The sequence below is a fragment of the Carettochelys insculpta genome, chromosome 21, assembly GCF_033958435.1.
Source record: "Carettochelys insculpta isolate YL-2023 chromosome 21, ASM3395843v1, whole genome shotgun sequence".
Classification (NCBI taxonomy): domain Eukaryota; kingdom Metazoa; phylum Chordata; order Testudines; family Carettochelyidae; genus Carettochelys; species Carettochelys insculpta.
The window spans coordinates 6,239,342-6,256,009 of NC_134157.1; the positions used below are offsets into that span (position 1 = coordinate 6,239,342).

Here is a 16,668-nt window from a genome sequence, read left to right on the forward strand (position 1 = left end):
GACACCAGATCCTTTGAGCTTTCAGCAGTGTCCTTCTCCGAGCCCGTAGGACCAGCTCCTGCTCACTTGAGGTTCCAGAGAAAGGAGCTGGGAATTATAAGCAACCTGGTTTATGATCATCCCCGAATACCCCAGTGGGGGAACTGAACCTCTCAAGAGCTATTGCAAGTGACTGGCAGGCAAAGCAGCGAAGATTGTTTCCAAAAGGTGCAGAAAGCACCATATGACACTCTGGCTCCTCCACCAATGAAGCCACGGATGAGAGGCGAAGGTCACGGGCCATAAGAGCAAAGGCCATGCAGTCAAACGCTGAAGGCCCATGGCCTGTTGCCCACCAGACACAAAACAGGATAATGCCCGGTGTGGCTATGCAGATCAGAACAACAACAAGAGTCAAAGCCAACTGTGGCCTAATGTGAGTGCACAGAGCAATGGATCCTGGAAGATCACGCAGCCTCACCCCCGGTCAGGGGCCCCAGGACCAGGCAGAAGGGTGCATCAAGTCGGATATCATCCCCCGCTCTCTCATTTTCATCAGCCACGCCTGCTCCGCAGTGAGGTTATGAGTCACGAACTGCAGAGAGAAGTGCTGTTGTTAGGGATCGTTCCCTGCAGCACCCAGAATTGTGTGCTGGATGTTGGCAGCACAGACAGAAAGCAAGCCATAGCCACACATAAACACATCGCGCTTACAAACAGATCCCTACTTCCCCCACTCCCACGCAGATGGCTTGACTCAGCTCTGTGGGCATGCATCCATGGTGCTGTGGGTGGTGTAAATTCATGTCAGTGGAGTGGCTCCAGTTTGGATCAGCTGGGGATCTGACCCAAGGTCTGACCCCATGGAACTTACAAGCTGACGTCAGCCTGATGTTTTGCCTGCAGCTCTGGCCTAGGAACCTGGCAACCTGGATTCTATTCCCACCACTTGGCAGTGGCGTAGCCTTGGGCAAGTCACTTCATCTCTCTGTTTCCCCTCTCATCTTTAGTCTGCCCACCCTGTTTGTACACTCCTGGGGCAGGGATTCTCTCTTGTAGTGTGTTTACAGCACCCACACAAGACAGGCCTCTTCTCAGTTCCTGGCTCTAGATGCCGCTACTATTAATAACATGAAGGAGAGTAAAAAGACAGGGAGGGTAAGAAGGGTAAAGGCTATCCGCACTATGGCAATACAATTATAAAGTGAGAGGAGGGTAATTGGGTGTCTGCACTGTAAACAAATGACTGGCTCAGCTGCCTAGTTTCTTGCAGGTGGCATGGAAAAAGTGAGACTCAAGCACACACTTGCATGAAATAAGAAAGGGGGCTTTGCAGGCACCTGCACATGAGCCTGAAGATGAGCACCAGGCAGGAGCAGACAAAGAAGACAGTGAAGGCAACAGGAAGGGAGACCAGCTCTTCTAAGAGCCAAAAGCAAGACTCCTCTTGATTGCACTGGGCACTGGATTGAGCTGATACTGCCATTCTACGTGCTGTACTGGAGCAGACAGAGTCTGCACCCGAAGCCCTCTCAGGATGTGTCTACACAGCCGTGTTATTTCTGAATAATGGCCATTATTCTGAAATGACTCTGCAAGCACAGAGACAGCAAAACTGCTCTTTTAAAAAACATGCAGAATAGCGGAGGGCTTCCTCTGAGATCTGTGCACCTGAGTCTACAAGGAAGATCATCTATTTCAAAAGGGGTATTTCGGAACAGGAACCGTACAGACCGGGAACAGGCGATATTTCAAACTAGGGGCTCCAGCCCCACCCAGAGAGCCCTGCCGGCCAGTCAGTATGGAGGCTCTATTTTGAAATAGCTGAGCGCTATTTGGACGCGCCTTTTGTGTGGAGACGCGCTACATCAAAATAAGCTGTTCCGGAAATTCTCCTCCAGAATAGCTTATTCCAGAATAACGCTACTGTGTAGACGTAGCCTCAGAGAGCACCCAACAGCTACTCCACTTCCAGCCTCTCCCAGCAGGAGTCACTATGGGGAGTAGTGAAGGAGCAGTGAAGGTAGGGGAGCTCCCAGCCACCCCAACGTCAGCCTTGTCCAGTGGGCATCGTTCCCTAGACCAGGTTAGCATGGTGAGGATAATCTTACCACTTCCTGGCTCAGATGCTCCGTGTCATAGTAGTGCACTGGCGTGGTATTGTCATGCCGGTCAGGGTACCCAAAGCCTACAATGCTGAGCTCGTGGCAGATATGGAGGGCTAAGTTCAAAGCGATGATTCCAGTAGTGGAATATTTCTGGAAACACGGACATGACACATTTCCTGCTGACAGTATGACTTCTGAACTCCACTTTTACCACCAAGCAACCTGGCTGCATGTGAGACCCACAGCCCCCTTCATGCCCCACTGAAGAGAAAAGTACCAAGACAGACAGAAGGGCGGTGCTTATGGGTTGTGCTCTTTCTATGACATAACAAGATCCATCATTTTGAAATTAAAAGGCAGCCCAGTAGCCCTTTAAAGACTAACAAAATAATGTATTAGGTGGTGAGCTTTCGTGGGACAGACCCACTTTTGTTAGTCTTTAAAGGGCTACTGGACTGCCTTTTTGTTTCGACAGAATATAGACTAACAAGGCTATCTCTCTGTTACATTTTAAAAGGAGTCTGTGCCCAACAGAGCAGCATGTAGAGGGAGCACAGCCTTTGGAAATGTCCCATGTTAACCACAGTGGAGATCTACAAGCTTTTGGAAGGAACTGTGACAGCACAATAAATGCGCACACACAACCAAGCAGGCATGTAGCCAGTGCCTATCTGTTCCTGTGCCTAGTTTCTGTATATACTCTGTCTGACTGGTGTGTTAGATTTGAGCTCGTGCATTAAATTCCAGCCAGCCATTTAAAGGCAACATAGGCATTTACAAAAAACAAAAAACAAAAAACAAAATAAAACCCCTGCATTATTGAAAAAAAAAAAGACACCAAGCAGAACAACTACAGAGCTCAGTTCAGGAGAAAATGTCCCTTCCATTCTGGAATAAATTGCCTAGGGAGGCAGTGGAATCTCCAACTCGGAAGATATTTAAGAGCTCCCTAGACAAACAACAGTCGGGGATGGTACAGATCAGGGGTCAGCAATGCCCAGCACGGGTGCCAAGAGAGGCACGCAAGCCGATCTGTAACAGCACATGAGGTGGGAGCTCAGCCCTGCCCCTCCTCCCCCATGCAGTGGGAGCTTGCTCAAAGCCATCCTGCCTGTGGTTTAACAAAAGACCAGTTAATGCTGCCAACCACCACCTACACAGTAAAACTCTGCCTGTGAACTTAGTTATTAAGGAAGCAGTTGTAAGTAGGACTATTAGTGACTTTTAAAAGTATTACCGGCACTTGGATCGTACATGGAGGTCAAAAGGTCAAATTTTAGCCCTCTGCCTTGGAAAGATTGCTGACCCTTGGTATAGGTGATACTTGGTTCTGCCATAAGTGCAGGGGACTGGACTCAAGGACCTCTCAAAGACCCTTCCAGTTCTATGATTCCCTAGTACTAAGTACCCTCTTTCTGCATGTATAAAAGCACCTGGCTGGTATTTCAGCAAGCGTAAATTGTGGCATCCAGGTTTGGAGATGCAGACACTGGGATCCCAGTGCCAAATCCAACCCTGGCTAGCAAACACTGCTTGATCCTGGGCAAATCTTTTAGGCACCATCTGTCTCAGCTCCTCCCTCAGCAAACGCCGATGATAATGCCTCCCCAGTTCAGAGTGGTGGTTGCCGGGCTGAATTAATTAATGGCTGCAAAGCACTTTGAGGATCAGCACGAGAGACAAGGGATGATTATACTTATTAACTAGATAATCCCCAGTGATCCAATGAGAGGAGAAACTAATGTTGGGGAAGGAGTTGGCATCAGAGCCCGGATTAGACTTCAGCTCTGCTTCCTACATCGCTGCTTTAAGGGATGCAAGGCGAAATTCCTGTCTTCTCACAGACGCCCATTATCGGGATGGGCCCAGCTGCAAGGGGAAGAGAAGCTGAGCACTGGCCAAGCTGGGCAGAGACTGTTCAACGTGGTGTGGCAAGGAGGAGGTGGATGAAATTAAGAAAGCAAAATTTAGGCTGAATCTGGACACAGACGGCTGTGGACTCATCTCCCAGTGGAGGGTGCAGAAAGCCCCATCCCATGACCACTGGGACCTAGGCCAGCCACAGTGACAGAAATCACTGAAGGCCTGCACCCTGGCAGGCAGACAGACCATCAGACAGGTCTGTCCCCTCGCCCCTCCATTTTACTCTGTGACTCTGATTTGGGCAGTACTGGACTGTGGTGAGGCAGGAAGGCACAGAGTGAAAGGGGACAAAGAGCACCCTGAGGCTTTTTCCTGTCCAGACAGTCTGGGCCATACCTTGCACTTCTTCTCTAGCTGAAGCAATTCGTATGTTGCTTGATAGGTGATGTAAGGGTGCAGGATCCGCAAGCGAGAGGCATTCCACTTCCACTCACTAGGAGGCTTGCGCCAAAACCCCTCTACAGTCTGTACGGGAGAGAGAGACAGATCCAGCTGCAGTATCCCAGCCTGTTCGGAAGCCGGGGAGCATCAGAGGCCAAGTGGTCAGAACAAATAACAAGTAACGCATAACAGCAGCTCCAGAAATTAGCACAGAGAGCTCACATTGAGGTACCCAAGTAACCTGACAAGACCAGCCAGTACCAACAAGGCAAGTGGTTAATAACTAAGGGGAAGATATTTCAAAAGTGCAAATGAGAGCAAGACATCCAATCGCCACTGTATTCCAATGGGGGGCTGGATGCCCTGCTGTGAAAATCCAAGCCTACACCTACCCTTGTGTGTTCCACACGCTGCATGCAGGGACCAGACTTTGCCACCCTAACTAGGCAGAGTCAGGCTGGTTCTAATCCTACAGCAAATGAGTTCTCAGTGTGCCCCTAGGGGCCATCTTGCAGGGTTAGGTCCCAGATGGACAGTCTCCCCATTTAATGGTGCATGAGTTGAGAACCAGACTGGACCACAAGCTTGGGCTCATCCCACTGCTCATGGCAGGTCGCTCCTGAGCACCCCCATGATATGGAAGAGCACAACGGTGCCCCAAAGTCTCCTCCCTCGCTGTTATCTCCTGCAACCTGGCCCGGCACCTCCCGATAGCCCTTTTAGATGCCTCACTTGATTCTCTGTCTTCAGCAGCATTTCCCTGACCCAGATGAAATCCAAACTCTTGAACGGAATAAGCACCATCAGCGTCTCGTTGTCATTGTTATCCAGAGGGTTGGGCAAAGCGGACTCGGGGAAGAAAAGCCGGATGCTGGTCCTCTCCCCCACGTCCTCCTTGTGCTCTTTCACTGGAGCATTGTTTAGCCTGTGGGGTGAAGGCAGAGCTGAGAGTACACCAGCTATGCCAGTGATCACAGGACCGGTCAGCACTGGCTGGGACCAGACTTGTTCAAGTGGGGGGTTATTTTTACAACTTCGTGAGTCCCACCATCTAGTGGGTTTGGCTGATAGCGCCAGAAATGAAACCCAGCCCCGAACCAGGCCCTGACCACAAAACCATCTTTCCTTCTGCTGTGGAGGTCTAAGGGTAGATGTACCCTACAAGAGAAGACCCACGCCATGGACATGGCCCTGAACTCCCTGGAGCCAGGTGAGGAGGGTGTCCAGCTCCTCCTCAGGGGTCTTCTGTAAGGCCTGCGGGAGTGGGGATGAACAAGCTGGAGACTGTTTCTCCCCCACCATGCCAGAGCTTAGCTGGGGGTCAAAGAGACTGTCCCAAGCCAGCTCAGTGCAGGGATTTGGCACATGCATGGCTTGGATCCTCCTGGGCAGCACCCTGGGCTGGAGGGTCCTGGACTTTCCGAGGGCACCAGCCCAAGCAGAGGCAATGGGGAAAGGAAGGGATCAGACGGCCAGGCTGTTATTGAGCTGAGCACCAACCGGGGGTGGTTCTCTGCAAAGCACAGGGAAGTGATGTGCCCTGCAGTGGGGGTTACGGAGGAGCAGCACGACTGGGAGGCACGAAGGGCTTTGGTGGTGAGAAGACAGCCCGAAGAGGAGACGTAAAGGACAGGTGGTGAGCAGCAAGGCCACAGTCAGTACCATCTGGAAACAGGACAGGGCATTGGGCTGGCTGAGAGCTGGCACACGGCGGGGGCTGTGTGGATGGACCAGCAGGGGGAGCGGTAGGTACTGTGCACCACAGCTTTGCCCCACCTCCAACTTTGCACACCTAGTGTCATCGTCAGCCAGATGCTCCCCAAATACTTACTGCTGGTGGGAAGTCAGCTAGCAAGCAGGGATCTGGCCAAGAGTAGGACCTGCCAGTACGGATGTGGGAGGAGGGCAGGAGACAGACAATATGGGTCAATTTGCCCGGTTTTAAGAATGGCTGAAATTGGACTGTGCCTTTAAAGCCAGGTTGTCTGGTCACCCTAGGCAGTGAGGCTAAAAGCTGTAGTGCAGATGTCTGGGCTCTGCACACAGGGGTTTTATTGCCACAGAGAGAGACCCGTGAGCTCCCCCAGGGAAAGGCCTGAGATGCTGGAGGCTGTGAATTCTGACAATCGTGGCATCTACTGAGGAGCTTAGCCCAGGGCATTAGGGGTCTTGAGGCTGTTGGGCTTCCCATTCAAAAAGAGCTCAGCGCATACACACCCATCATCTACCCTCCCTTCACGTCGGCCCTGGGGAGCAGCCAGTACCGTATGACGATGTTGTGCGAGTCAATCATTGCCCCGAAGCCTCGGCCGCGGATGGAGTAACTGTTGCCGACCACAATGCACCTTCGGCACTGAAGACTGGACAGAGCCAATGGAATGAATGTGAGCCCCGTTCAGCCCAGTCCCCCACCCCCCGGAGCAACAGCCCACAGGACTTGTCCGGCATACTGATGGGTCTCCCCAGAACAATACCACAGGTCGGCAGAGCACAGAACACCTGGCACTCAGCCTGGCACCGGGAGACTTTGGCTGCTCCTGCTGTGCTCAGATACCAGGGGGTGGGGGTTGGTAAAGGATGGAGAGTGGCCAGTCCAACCCACAGAGCCCACCTACCAGCTGGTTAGCCCTGCAACGTAGGGGAGCTGTGCTGCATTTGGCTGGATGTGGGCTATGCCCCAGAGGGGCCTGTGGGGAGGGAAGGAAGGGCCTTGTGGGAGCTGGAGCCAGATGTCAGAGGAGACAGATTGGAAGGGAGGGGAGGATGGCAGAACTTTACTGACCCTCAGACACCAAGGTTCCACCCCAGCTACTAAACCCTTCTCTGAGGCTTCCCCACCACTACCAGACACCGCTGTCCCCTTGACCACACCCCCAGCGCAGCCTTCCTACCGCTCGATGGACTCTGGCATCTCCTGCTGCGGGAGGAGCTGTAAGGTGTGGAACGCAAGGAGAACTGGAGCGAAATAAGGAAGAGGTTACACCACCATCTGCCTAGGCCAGGGGATCCCTTCCTGGAGGCATGACCCTCTGGTTTCATCCACTCTGGCTCTCATGTGCCGAATACTCCCTGCATCCTGCTCTGGGGGCGTGGTGACACGGAGACTCAGTGCAAGGCAAGCAGGATGCCAATCAACAGTGCATGAGGCTGCTGCATGCTACGAGGCCACATGGACCCCGCTGCCATGCTCAGTGAGGCCACGACACAGCAGCTAGTCCATGCAGTGGGTAAGCATACTGTGCATTTACAGCCCCGCTTGCTGTGCACTGCATCTCTGGGCAGACAAGTCCCGGGACAGGCCAGCATCAGACTTCTCTCTACAGACACATACGACACTTTGCATTAGTTGAGCCCAGCTGAACGTGCAGCCCCTCGACCCAGAGAGATTCTCGCTGCTCCCTGTGCCCTGCCTTCACCCTATTCCCCTGGCTTCCCTTAGCTTTCACGCCCCATGACACTGCACCAGGTACTCTGCAAACTTCTTGGGGCAGGGGCCACCTTTAGCCTAAGTTTTCCACCCGGTGCTCCCAAACAGACCGTCGGGGCACAGGCTGGAACAGTTCAGGACGAAGGACACTGATACTAACCCACTGAGGGACTACAGCCATGGACTGCAGTGGAACCCGGGGTCTCAAATTCATGGCCCATCGGCCGGCTACAGGCTGGAGTATCTTTGCACTCCAGCACAGCAGACTCAGCAGCCTGGGTTGGGGGGACATCACCGTCTACAACCCCTGTCCCTTCCTGGCACCAACCCACCCTTTGCCCCCCATCCTCCAAGGGATGCGGCGTCAGGGATCACCAGGAGGCCCTGGCACAGGGCGGCAGCAGAGGTTGCCTCCCTATGACCGCACGCACTCACTCCACTCCATCTCCACCCCCGCCGACTCCCACACCACCCACCCAGGACACCTGCAGCTCAGCTCTGATAAGCCCTGACATATTTCTAACCTATCACCACCTCTGCCCTCCACATTTCTCTGTAGCTGCGCAGTGAAGAGGCTTTTCTAATGCCCAGTGCGTCCCCACAGTCCTGCGTGATAGCCATGAGCCAGGGGCATGCTTCAGCAAAGGGAGACCAGTACCTGAGCCATTCAGTCCGAAGGGAAGCACATGGAACCGGAGAAGGTCATTTAGTTGCCTCTTGGCTGGGGTGTAGCTCTGCCAGAATAACTCCCTGCTGGTCAGGAAAGGCTTCCAGTCCGGCTCGAACCTAGCATGAAAGAGCCAGGGTGTTAGCAGTGTACTAGGGGAGGACACACAAGTGACAGCCAGTTCACCTTAGCCAGTTACATGTACCCCTGGGGTGCAGAAGCTCATCTAGAGATTTGCCTAGTTTTTCCACAGACTATATAAGAAGCACTAGCAAAGCGAGTAAAAACAACGAGAAGTCCTGTGGCATCTCATAGACTGACAGATTTATTGGAGCATAAGCTTTCGTGGGTAAAGACCCCCTTCGTCAGTTGCATCTGACCAAGTGCGTCTTTGCCCACAAAAGCTTATGCTCCAATAAATCTCCTGGTCTATAACATGCCACAGGACTGCTCATTGTTTGTGTGAATACAGACAAACAGGGCTACCCCTCAATACTAGCAAAGCCAGTGCCAACTAAAGTTTCATACAGATAATGAATTGTTCATGCTGCTCTGCATACTCCACACTTACATGTTGTACACAATAAGTACAATACTTCTGTTCCAATACATTTATTTTATAACTGTTTACATAGCAGATGTCAGAAAGTGAGCCATTTGACAGCCCCAGCATGCTGGGACGTTTGCGTATTAGTATGTCTTATTTTGAGGTGAAACTTGGAGGACACAAGACACATCAGACTTTGGAAAAGTCCCTGGCCTAGGGATGCCTCTGTGCTCTCTCCAAGCACTTCCAGGAATGTAGCAATGTCCCTCCCTGTTAGCCATGACTGGTTCTGCCCCTCAGCTCACCCCCACCTGCGATGGTGAAATCCACACATGCCACTTCTCCAATTATTCCCCTTGCTGCAACCTCCTGACCTGTTAGAAATGCCGAGTCACCTTCTGATTTCTCTGGAGTAAAGGCGACGTCTGCTTTCCCCTCAGCCTTCCTCAGTGCATCTCCCCCCAGCTTGTTCACTCACTTCACGGTCGTGCCCAAACTCCCTGTGGACTCAGCCACATCCCCCTTCCTGTATCCTCCCCACCTGCACCAGGACCACCTTTGTCCTCCTCATTCACTGTCACAGCCTCAAACCCGCTCTCACTAACATCCCCAAGAGAAACCAAAAGCAATGAACAAACCTGCCAAGAATGGGGCTTCTCCACGCAAACCGCTTCCTGCAAATGTTGATGTCCTTCCTGCGAAAGAGACACAGCCCCTTTACTCCCAGGCCTTACCGCAGCAGTCAGCTGCTTTTCCAAGGCGAAGTGCCGCAGTCTGTCCTTTTGACCTTTTGTACTGTCCGAGTGCTGGTGATGCTTTTTAAAGTCTCTAGTTGTCCTACTTACAACAGCTTCATTTACAACTAAATTCAAATGCAGAGCTTTACCACTCAGGTGCTAGTTGGTAGCATTAGCTGGGCTTTTGTTAATCCACAGACAAGCTCCCACTGCATGGGGGAGGAGGGGTGGGGCAGAGCTCTTGCCTTGTGTGCTGATTAAAATCAGCCCGAATGCTATTTCTGGCACCTGTGCCGGGGATTGCCGACCCCTGCCTTACTGCCTTGCCATGGCCTCTCCCCTCTCTCTATCCCATCTGGCATTTGCTCCAGAACCATCCTTTAGCACACCCCTCCAGCTGCCTCTCCACCATCTGCCATGGCCCCCTGCACTGTGGGAAGCTTTTCAGTTTAGACTTGAGTCCTTCCATGATGTTTTCCCCCTGCTGCTTTTTTTCTTCCTTCCTTTCCTTCCACCCATCTTCCCTGCTGCACTATTCAGCCGTCTCCTCAGCAGGTGGAACATGGCTCTCTGAGTAGCCTCACACCCCATCCTGGCAGCGAGTGGTCTCCGCTGCTGCAGTACGCACAGGTCTGAGCTTTACAGGTAAGGTGCATGTCTGGCTACTGAGCCCCCTCCAGAAGCCTAACATCACACCCGTCGGGGCCCGGAGAAGCAGGGTGACTTACTCAAAGGGAACATCAGGCACCATCTTCTTGCAGTACTGGAAAACTTGTACGCTGAGCACTGTCGAAAGAAAGTGACATGAGAGAGACCTGTGAAAGCAGAGAAGCAGTGTCCTCGGCCTGGCAGCAGCACTGCTTCTAAACTCACCGCCACATACCCCCCCAAATGCACATCACATGTGGTGAGTTTCAGCCATGGATGCCTGAAGAGCTGCAGACACTGGTCCCGAGCAGGGAGCAGAACTAGTCCCCTGTCACCAGCCAGGACTGAATGGGACTTGCTGTTAATACCCCCTCCTATTTCTACAGCAGCTTCCATCCCATTCCAGCCCAGCCTCCTGACTCCCCTGGTGCCCTTGGCAGACATTAAGTCTTGCAGTACCCCTGTAGGGTAGGTTTATTCCTCCAGCTGTAAACACAGCACAGAGAGGTGAAGTGACTTAGCCCTTCAGTGGCTCAGCAGCGGATCCAGAAAGAGGACCCACGAGCCCTGACCCTTAGCCCACCGCTGTAAGTCACATACTCCCTTCCAGGAACAGACCCCAGCAGAGCTGACCCTCAGCCCCCTCCTTCCCCGCAACCACAGCACACTCAGAGAGCAGCCCAGGGTTACAGCTGCACCCTTGACTGTGCCCCCTGCTGGGACCAGTTGGCAAAGGTTTCATTTACACCAAGCCCCGCTCTCAGTCACGGGCCCTTCCACAGCCTGGTATCTGCACCAACTAGGGGATGGGGTGGCAGGCTGGTATCATTTTTGGTGGTGCCCAGAATGATTCCAAGTCTCGCCCCTGACACCAACCTGTTAAAATAATGGACTGGACTGGAAACAGTCCCCCTCCCCATCCCCTGCATACACAGACCCAGAGCTCCCTGCACGCCAGTCACTTCCCCGCCTGGGCGGAGCTGCAGCATCAGCAGCTGTGTTCTCTTCCCTTGCCTCAGACACCCCCTGGCTGCTTGGGGTGAAGGAGCAGCAGGCCCGTGTGGGAGGGAGCAGCAACTTTGTGCATCCAGGTGGGTCACTTTCCCCGCACGGGTGCAGGAGTTGGGGATGCAGGAGGTGCAAAGGGTAGGAGTGAGGGGGCACAGTGCAGGGGTAGGAGCACAGGGGAAGGTGCAGGCAGTAAGGGCAAAAGGAGCATCGTGCAGGGAGAGAGGTGTCAGGATGGAGGGGAGTGCAGGGTGGGCAGCCTGGGGAGCCTCTGGGGAACCAAGGGCAAACCACGACCACTGGGGCCAAGAGCACCAAAATGCAAATTTTCCCAGGGTGTCATTTTCCCTAAGGCCGGCCCTGTGCAAAACACACACCCAAGCAGCCTCCTCAAGCAGGGCAAGGTCTACCCTCTGCTCTTGCACTACAGGAAACACCTCCTTGTCACTCCTGGGGGGACGCTGGGAGAGGGAGCTACCGGTCATGTCACATCCTCCTCCCCTCCCAGGGATCACCTGCTGGGAGCCTGCTGCCTCAGGGTCTTTGGCAGGTCCTTTGCAGTTCTGCATGAAGCAGCTTTCAAACTCTGGGTCTCTGAACACAGCTGGAGCAGAATGAGCTGTGACTATTCATCGGGCTGAGGCACAAGCAGCCCACATAACTTGCTGCCTCTGCTTGGAGCTCCAGCAAGCACATCTATCTGCAGGACCCAGAAAGAACCCAAATCACCAGAAATGTGGGTTCAAAACATGGGAGCGCAAGACAGAGGAGAAAATAATCACCTTTTTGTTCTTTCTTTGTACAGCACGAAGCACAGTGGGGCTCTGGTCCATGCCTGGGGCTCCTATTTGCTATAATAATGCAGTAATAATAATAATGCTCCACCAGTTCCCAAATCAGGTGTCTTTGATGCAGAAATCCACAAGCCCAGTCCTACATTCCTGGTGCACCACTGAAATCAGTAAAAGTTTTAGGGGCAAGAGGCAGGAGTGGCCCCAGTATGTAGATGTATAGGAAAGGCATTAATGGCGAAAGGGCATTAGACAGCTTGTCTCCTGTGCATCACCTTCCTTCATGGAGCACCACGCCTGATGGGCAGTAAAACCCACGCAGTTAGGATGTTCATTGCAGCAGTGCTGAGGAATCAGCCAAGATGGGGGCACCAGGAGCTGTACAGTCACTGAGTGACAATACAGCTTTCCCTGAGCACCTATATCTCTGTGCTTCTGAAGCACCAGACAGCAGGGCAAGCAGCCGGCCCATCCCCTTCCCAAGCAGGAGACAAGCCCAGGTGTGACAGGCATCCGATACAGGGATGGAACATGGCCAGCGACGAGGAGACATAAACATTACAACATTACAACATTACAAGAGCTGGGAGAAGGGAGAGAAGATCCCCCCCATCCCATACCATCTTCTCCACCAGCACTTGTTCCCACACCAGATGGGAAGGGGAAAGCAAACTGAGCTCCCATCCATCCCCAGGGAAGCAGGGGGCCACATTCTGTAAGGAGGACAGAGCAGACGAGGTGAAGGAAAACAGCCACAGGAAGGATGGACTGGAGGCTGCCAGACGCCGCTGTCCTGGCCCCTCGACACAGCTGTTCCCAGCTCTACAGGAAGGCAAGGAGCACTGGCATACCCTCTTCTCCCCCTCTTCCCAGAGCTGGTGCAGAAAGGGGAATTGTTTGTGATATATTTATGGACAATAGGTGTGACTCAGTTTACCCACTGAGCATAAAGGGGAAGTGAAGTGCAGCTGCGTCTTATCAGGACAAGAGATCTGTGTGGGTTAGAACCAGGTATGCCTGGCTGGAATCCACCCACCCGCATGGAAGGGCCTGCAGAGACAGCAGCAGCTTCAAATACTGAGCATTCATTCTGAATGACTGGCAGCCAGAGAGAGGAAGCACAGCATGACTGTGGCAGAACACAAAGCAGTGGAGTGTTTTAAGGCTGCTGAAAAAGACAAGGACACCAAGACACTGCACCAGGGAGACGGAGAGTGAGCCAAGATGAATTCTAGGAGAGCATGGAACACTGGGACAGCTGCTTCTGCCTAGGCAAACTGGCTTAGGTTCAGCTGTCTCACTCTTGGAAAAGAGAAGACTGACAGCAGACTGAGAGGGGACATGACAGCAGTTCTTAAGTACCCAAAGGGGTGTTAGAAGGAGCAAGAAAACTTCTTCTCATTGACCTCTGAGGACGGGACAAGAAGCAATGGGCTTAAACCGCTGCAAGGGAGGACAGGGGACTGGACTTGATGACCTCTTCCAGTTCTAGGATTCTATGATTCTATGATCCTGTGCCTGCTGGCCTGAGCACGCTCAGATGCTGTACTGCCGCTGGCTGATAATAACCACTTCATGAAAAGGCTGCCTGGAACTTAAACCCTGGGCGCATGTCTGCCTGACGGGGCCGTAGTCTCTGTAGGGGTCTGAACTCATTCAGAGCACTCAGTGAGAAACAGGTGATGATGGAGCGCAAAAGCCCAGTCTCAGATCCACATATGTTCAACCTAGGGCCAGACAAATGCTAAGGGCACTTGTGGAAGGACATAAGGAAGGTGGAGGAATGAGACACTCACTGGGAGCTTCTCCCAGGTGTGTGCCAGCCCCCAGTACTCCACCTCTGCACGCCAGATAAGGAGACCCACAGCTCTGTCTTTGTGTTCGTAACAGATGCTGCCATCTCCCCTGCTGTGTGCAGCCTGCCCAGGATAGGAAATCCACCTGCAATGGTCCTGGCTGCTTCTTGCCTTTTGTTGAACCCACAGTCCTCTTGTTAGCTCACCATTGCCCTAGAATTTGAGGCCACCAAGCAAACATCCCTTGACCTCCCCAGCAGAACAACTTCTGTGCCTCCCCCTCCACCAAACCAGTCCCAGGGGAATTGGGAAGCACAAGCATAGAAACCAGGGAGCAGGCCTACCAGACACATTTTAAGGTCATGGGCCTTGCTGTTTGATCATGGTGGCCAAGAGTTGTTTGCATTTGGAGGGCGAGTTGCAAAGGAGGTTGTCTGGGGCAATGGTTACATCCACTCAGCAGGAGCAATGGCCCAGCACAGGTGTTCTCCAGTTGCTAAGGCTACTCTGAAGGGTCTGACGCTCAGATTTAGACATCCAGGGTCTGATTTCTGGATGAGTCGCTGAAGTCCATTATCGGAGGGATAGCCGTGTTAGTCTGGATCTGTAACAGCAATGAAGGGTCCTGTGGCACCTTACAGACTAACCGAAAAGTTTTGAGCATGAGCTTTCGTGAGCACAGACTCACTTCATCAGATGCTGGTCCATTAGGGAGGTACCAGGACATCACAGAGGCACTCAGCTACCAAAATGATGAACACCACAGGAAAGCCAGAACCCACTTCTGAGGGGACAAGGATGCGTGGAACCAAAATCAACAGGCCAGAGAAAACCTGTCTGTGAGGCTGCAGGGTGCTGAACCCCCACCATGATTCCCATGACAAAATACTTGGGAAATCCACATGAAAAATACAAATTGTTTGGAAAAGCGTGACTGGCTGAGAAATAGGCAGTTGGGGCAGAGCCCTGTAGGCACAAACTTGGCTCGCAGCACTTCACGGCCACATTGCTGAGACCTGCCTCATGCCAAGCACGGTAACCCATGCAAGAGGTACCCTGAAGTAAAAGAGAAATTTTGTAGGAGTAAATGAACCCCAGCATGGATGCAGATGGCACACCCCAACAAGTGGCCTGGATCCTACCACAGGGCTGGTTCACACTGCACCATTCTCCATCTCATCTGACCTCTCTGAGTCTAGTTCTCCATGTAGTAGTTCCTGTCACACTGCTATAGACCTTGTATGAAAAAGTGGAGCACCAGCAGTAGTACCTCTAAGATGAGCATTTGGACGGCCACCCAGGAGAGACAGGTGCCACCCAGCTGGTTAGCAGAGCATCGATAGACACCCACAGTGGGCATATGCTGCTATTGGTGGGACACATCCACACATGCCTTGGGATGCACATAACAAAATGTATTCCACCTATGGATGGAAAAAATGAGTGGGAACCCCGCGCACCAGGCCTGTTCTGCTTTATCTGGAGTAGAGGTGGCCCCAAATATGTCCCAGGTACCAAACTTTCTGAAGTCATTGAGCTCTGCACACAGCTGCTCAATCCAACCACAGGTCCTGTTACCTTACCCACCCACGTCCTCCCTCGCCCCTTGTGTCAGGCTGTTGATCACTATGCAGTGCCTAGCACAGTGGTGACCACCAGCGACTAACAAGCAAGGCAGAGTACAGGTGGTAGAACTAAGCATAAGCTCAATCTCTCTTACCCACACACAGAAGAAGCCTCAGCACTTTCCATAGCTTCCTGAGGGAGACAAAGCTGAACTGGCACTGCAGTTTGGAGCACAGCAGCCCCTCAAGTTTCATATCCACAGCTCCTGCTTTCCCAGCCTGCAAAGGAAGAATGGAGGGGACCTATCAATCGTCAGTTAGAAGGACTAGTGAAGTGTGATGTGAGAATTTGCATTCAATGGTTGGCAGGGATACCTCGCAAGGAAACGTGGGCCAGCTGCCTGCCTTTGCCCTGGCCACAATGAGCTGGCCTCTGGGACACACCTCACTCTGTTTCGTGCCCTGCTGCGGTGCCCAAGGAAACAGGAGAAAGGTTGGGCTGAAAGACTTGTCCACCTCCCTTTTCACAGAACCCTAGGGCTGGAAGAGACCTCAGGAGGCCATTGAGTCCAATCCCCTGCCCGAAGCAGGACCAACCCCAATTAAATCATCCCATCCAGCAGTTTGTCAACTCAGGACTTAACAGCCTCTATGGATGGAGATTCTACCACCTCTCTAGGTAACACATTCCAGTGCTTCACCACCCTCCTGGGGAAACAGTTTTTTTTTTTCGCTAGTATCCAACTTAGATCTCCCACACTGCAACCTGAGACCTTTGTTCCTTGTTCTGTCACCTGTCATCACTCAGAACAGCCTTTCTCCATCCTCTTTGGTACCCCCACTCCCCTTTCAGGAAACTGAAGACTGCTATCCAACCCCCGCTCACTCATTCCTTTTGTAGATGAAATAAGTCCAAGTCCCTCAGCCTCTCCTCATAAATCAAAGTTTTACTTTGGGCTGTCCCACGCATGGTGGGCAAAGGGCAGGTAGACTGGAAGGGGACGTTGTTTTTAATAGCTACCCTAAAATGACAGTGAAAAAGGAAGGACACCAACCTGCCAAAAGGTGAATTTTAATCCCCATTGTCCTGC

At 52.6% G+C, this 16,668-nt stretch overlaps 1 protein-coding gene across 2 annotated transcripts; it reads right to left on the minus strand.

Moving 5' to 3' along the window:
• Window positions 1-466: 466 nt before the first annotated feature.
• LOC142024073 (CMP-N-acetylneuraminate-beta-galactosamide-alpha-2,3-sialyltransferase 4-like) lies at window positions 467-15,850 on the minus strand. Of its 2 annotated transcripts, XM_075015726.1 has the most exons (10): window positions 15,733-15,850; window positions 10,498-10,555; window positions 9,671-9,727; window positions 8,477-8,604; window positions 7,283-7,346; window positions 6,656-6,751; window positions 5,124-5,316; window positions 4,347-4,475; window positions 2,091-2,237; window positions 467-574 (listed from the first exon to the last, which is right to left on the minus strand). In XM_075015726.1, the coding sequence occupies exons 1-10, from the start codon at window positions 15,830-15,832 to the stop codon at window positions 467-469; spliced, it is 1,080 nt and encodes a 359-aa protein (XP_074871827.1). In that variant the 5' UTR covers window positions 15,833-15,850. The 2 variants fall into 2 exon arrangements, 1 of the variants encoding a protein (XP_074871827.1); XR_012648386.1 differs by lacking the exons at window positions 467-574; window positions 2,091-2,237; window positions 4,347-4,475; ... (3 more) ...; window positions 10,498-10,555; window positions 15,733-15,850 and having other exon boundaries at window positions 5,276-5,316; window positions 6,609-6,717.
• Window positions 15,851-16,668: the final 818 nt, after the last annotated feature.

Bases quoted from the DNA above. Each gene is read 5' to 3' on its own strand.
- LOC142024073 (XM_075015726.1), bottom strand. From the start codon at position 15,832: ATGAAACTTGAGGGGCTGCTGTGCTCCAAACTGCAGTGCCAGTTCAGC. The intron at 6,752-7,282 runs GTAGGAAGGCTG...GGCTCTGTCCAG, and splicing joins ATGCCAGAGTCCATCGAGCG to TCTTCAGTGCCGAAGGTGCA. The intron at 575-2,090 runs GTAAGATTATCC...TTCTCTCTGCAG, and splicing joins AGCATCTGAGCCAGGAAGTG to TTCGTGACTCATAACCTCAC.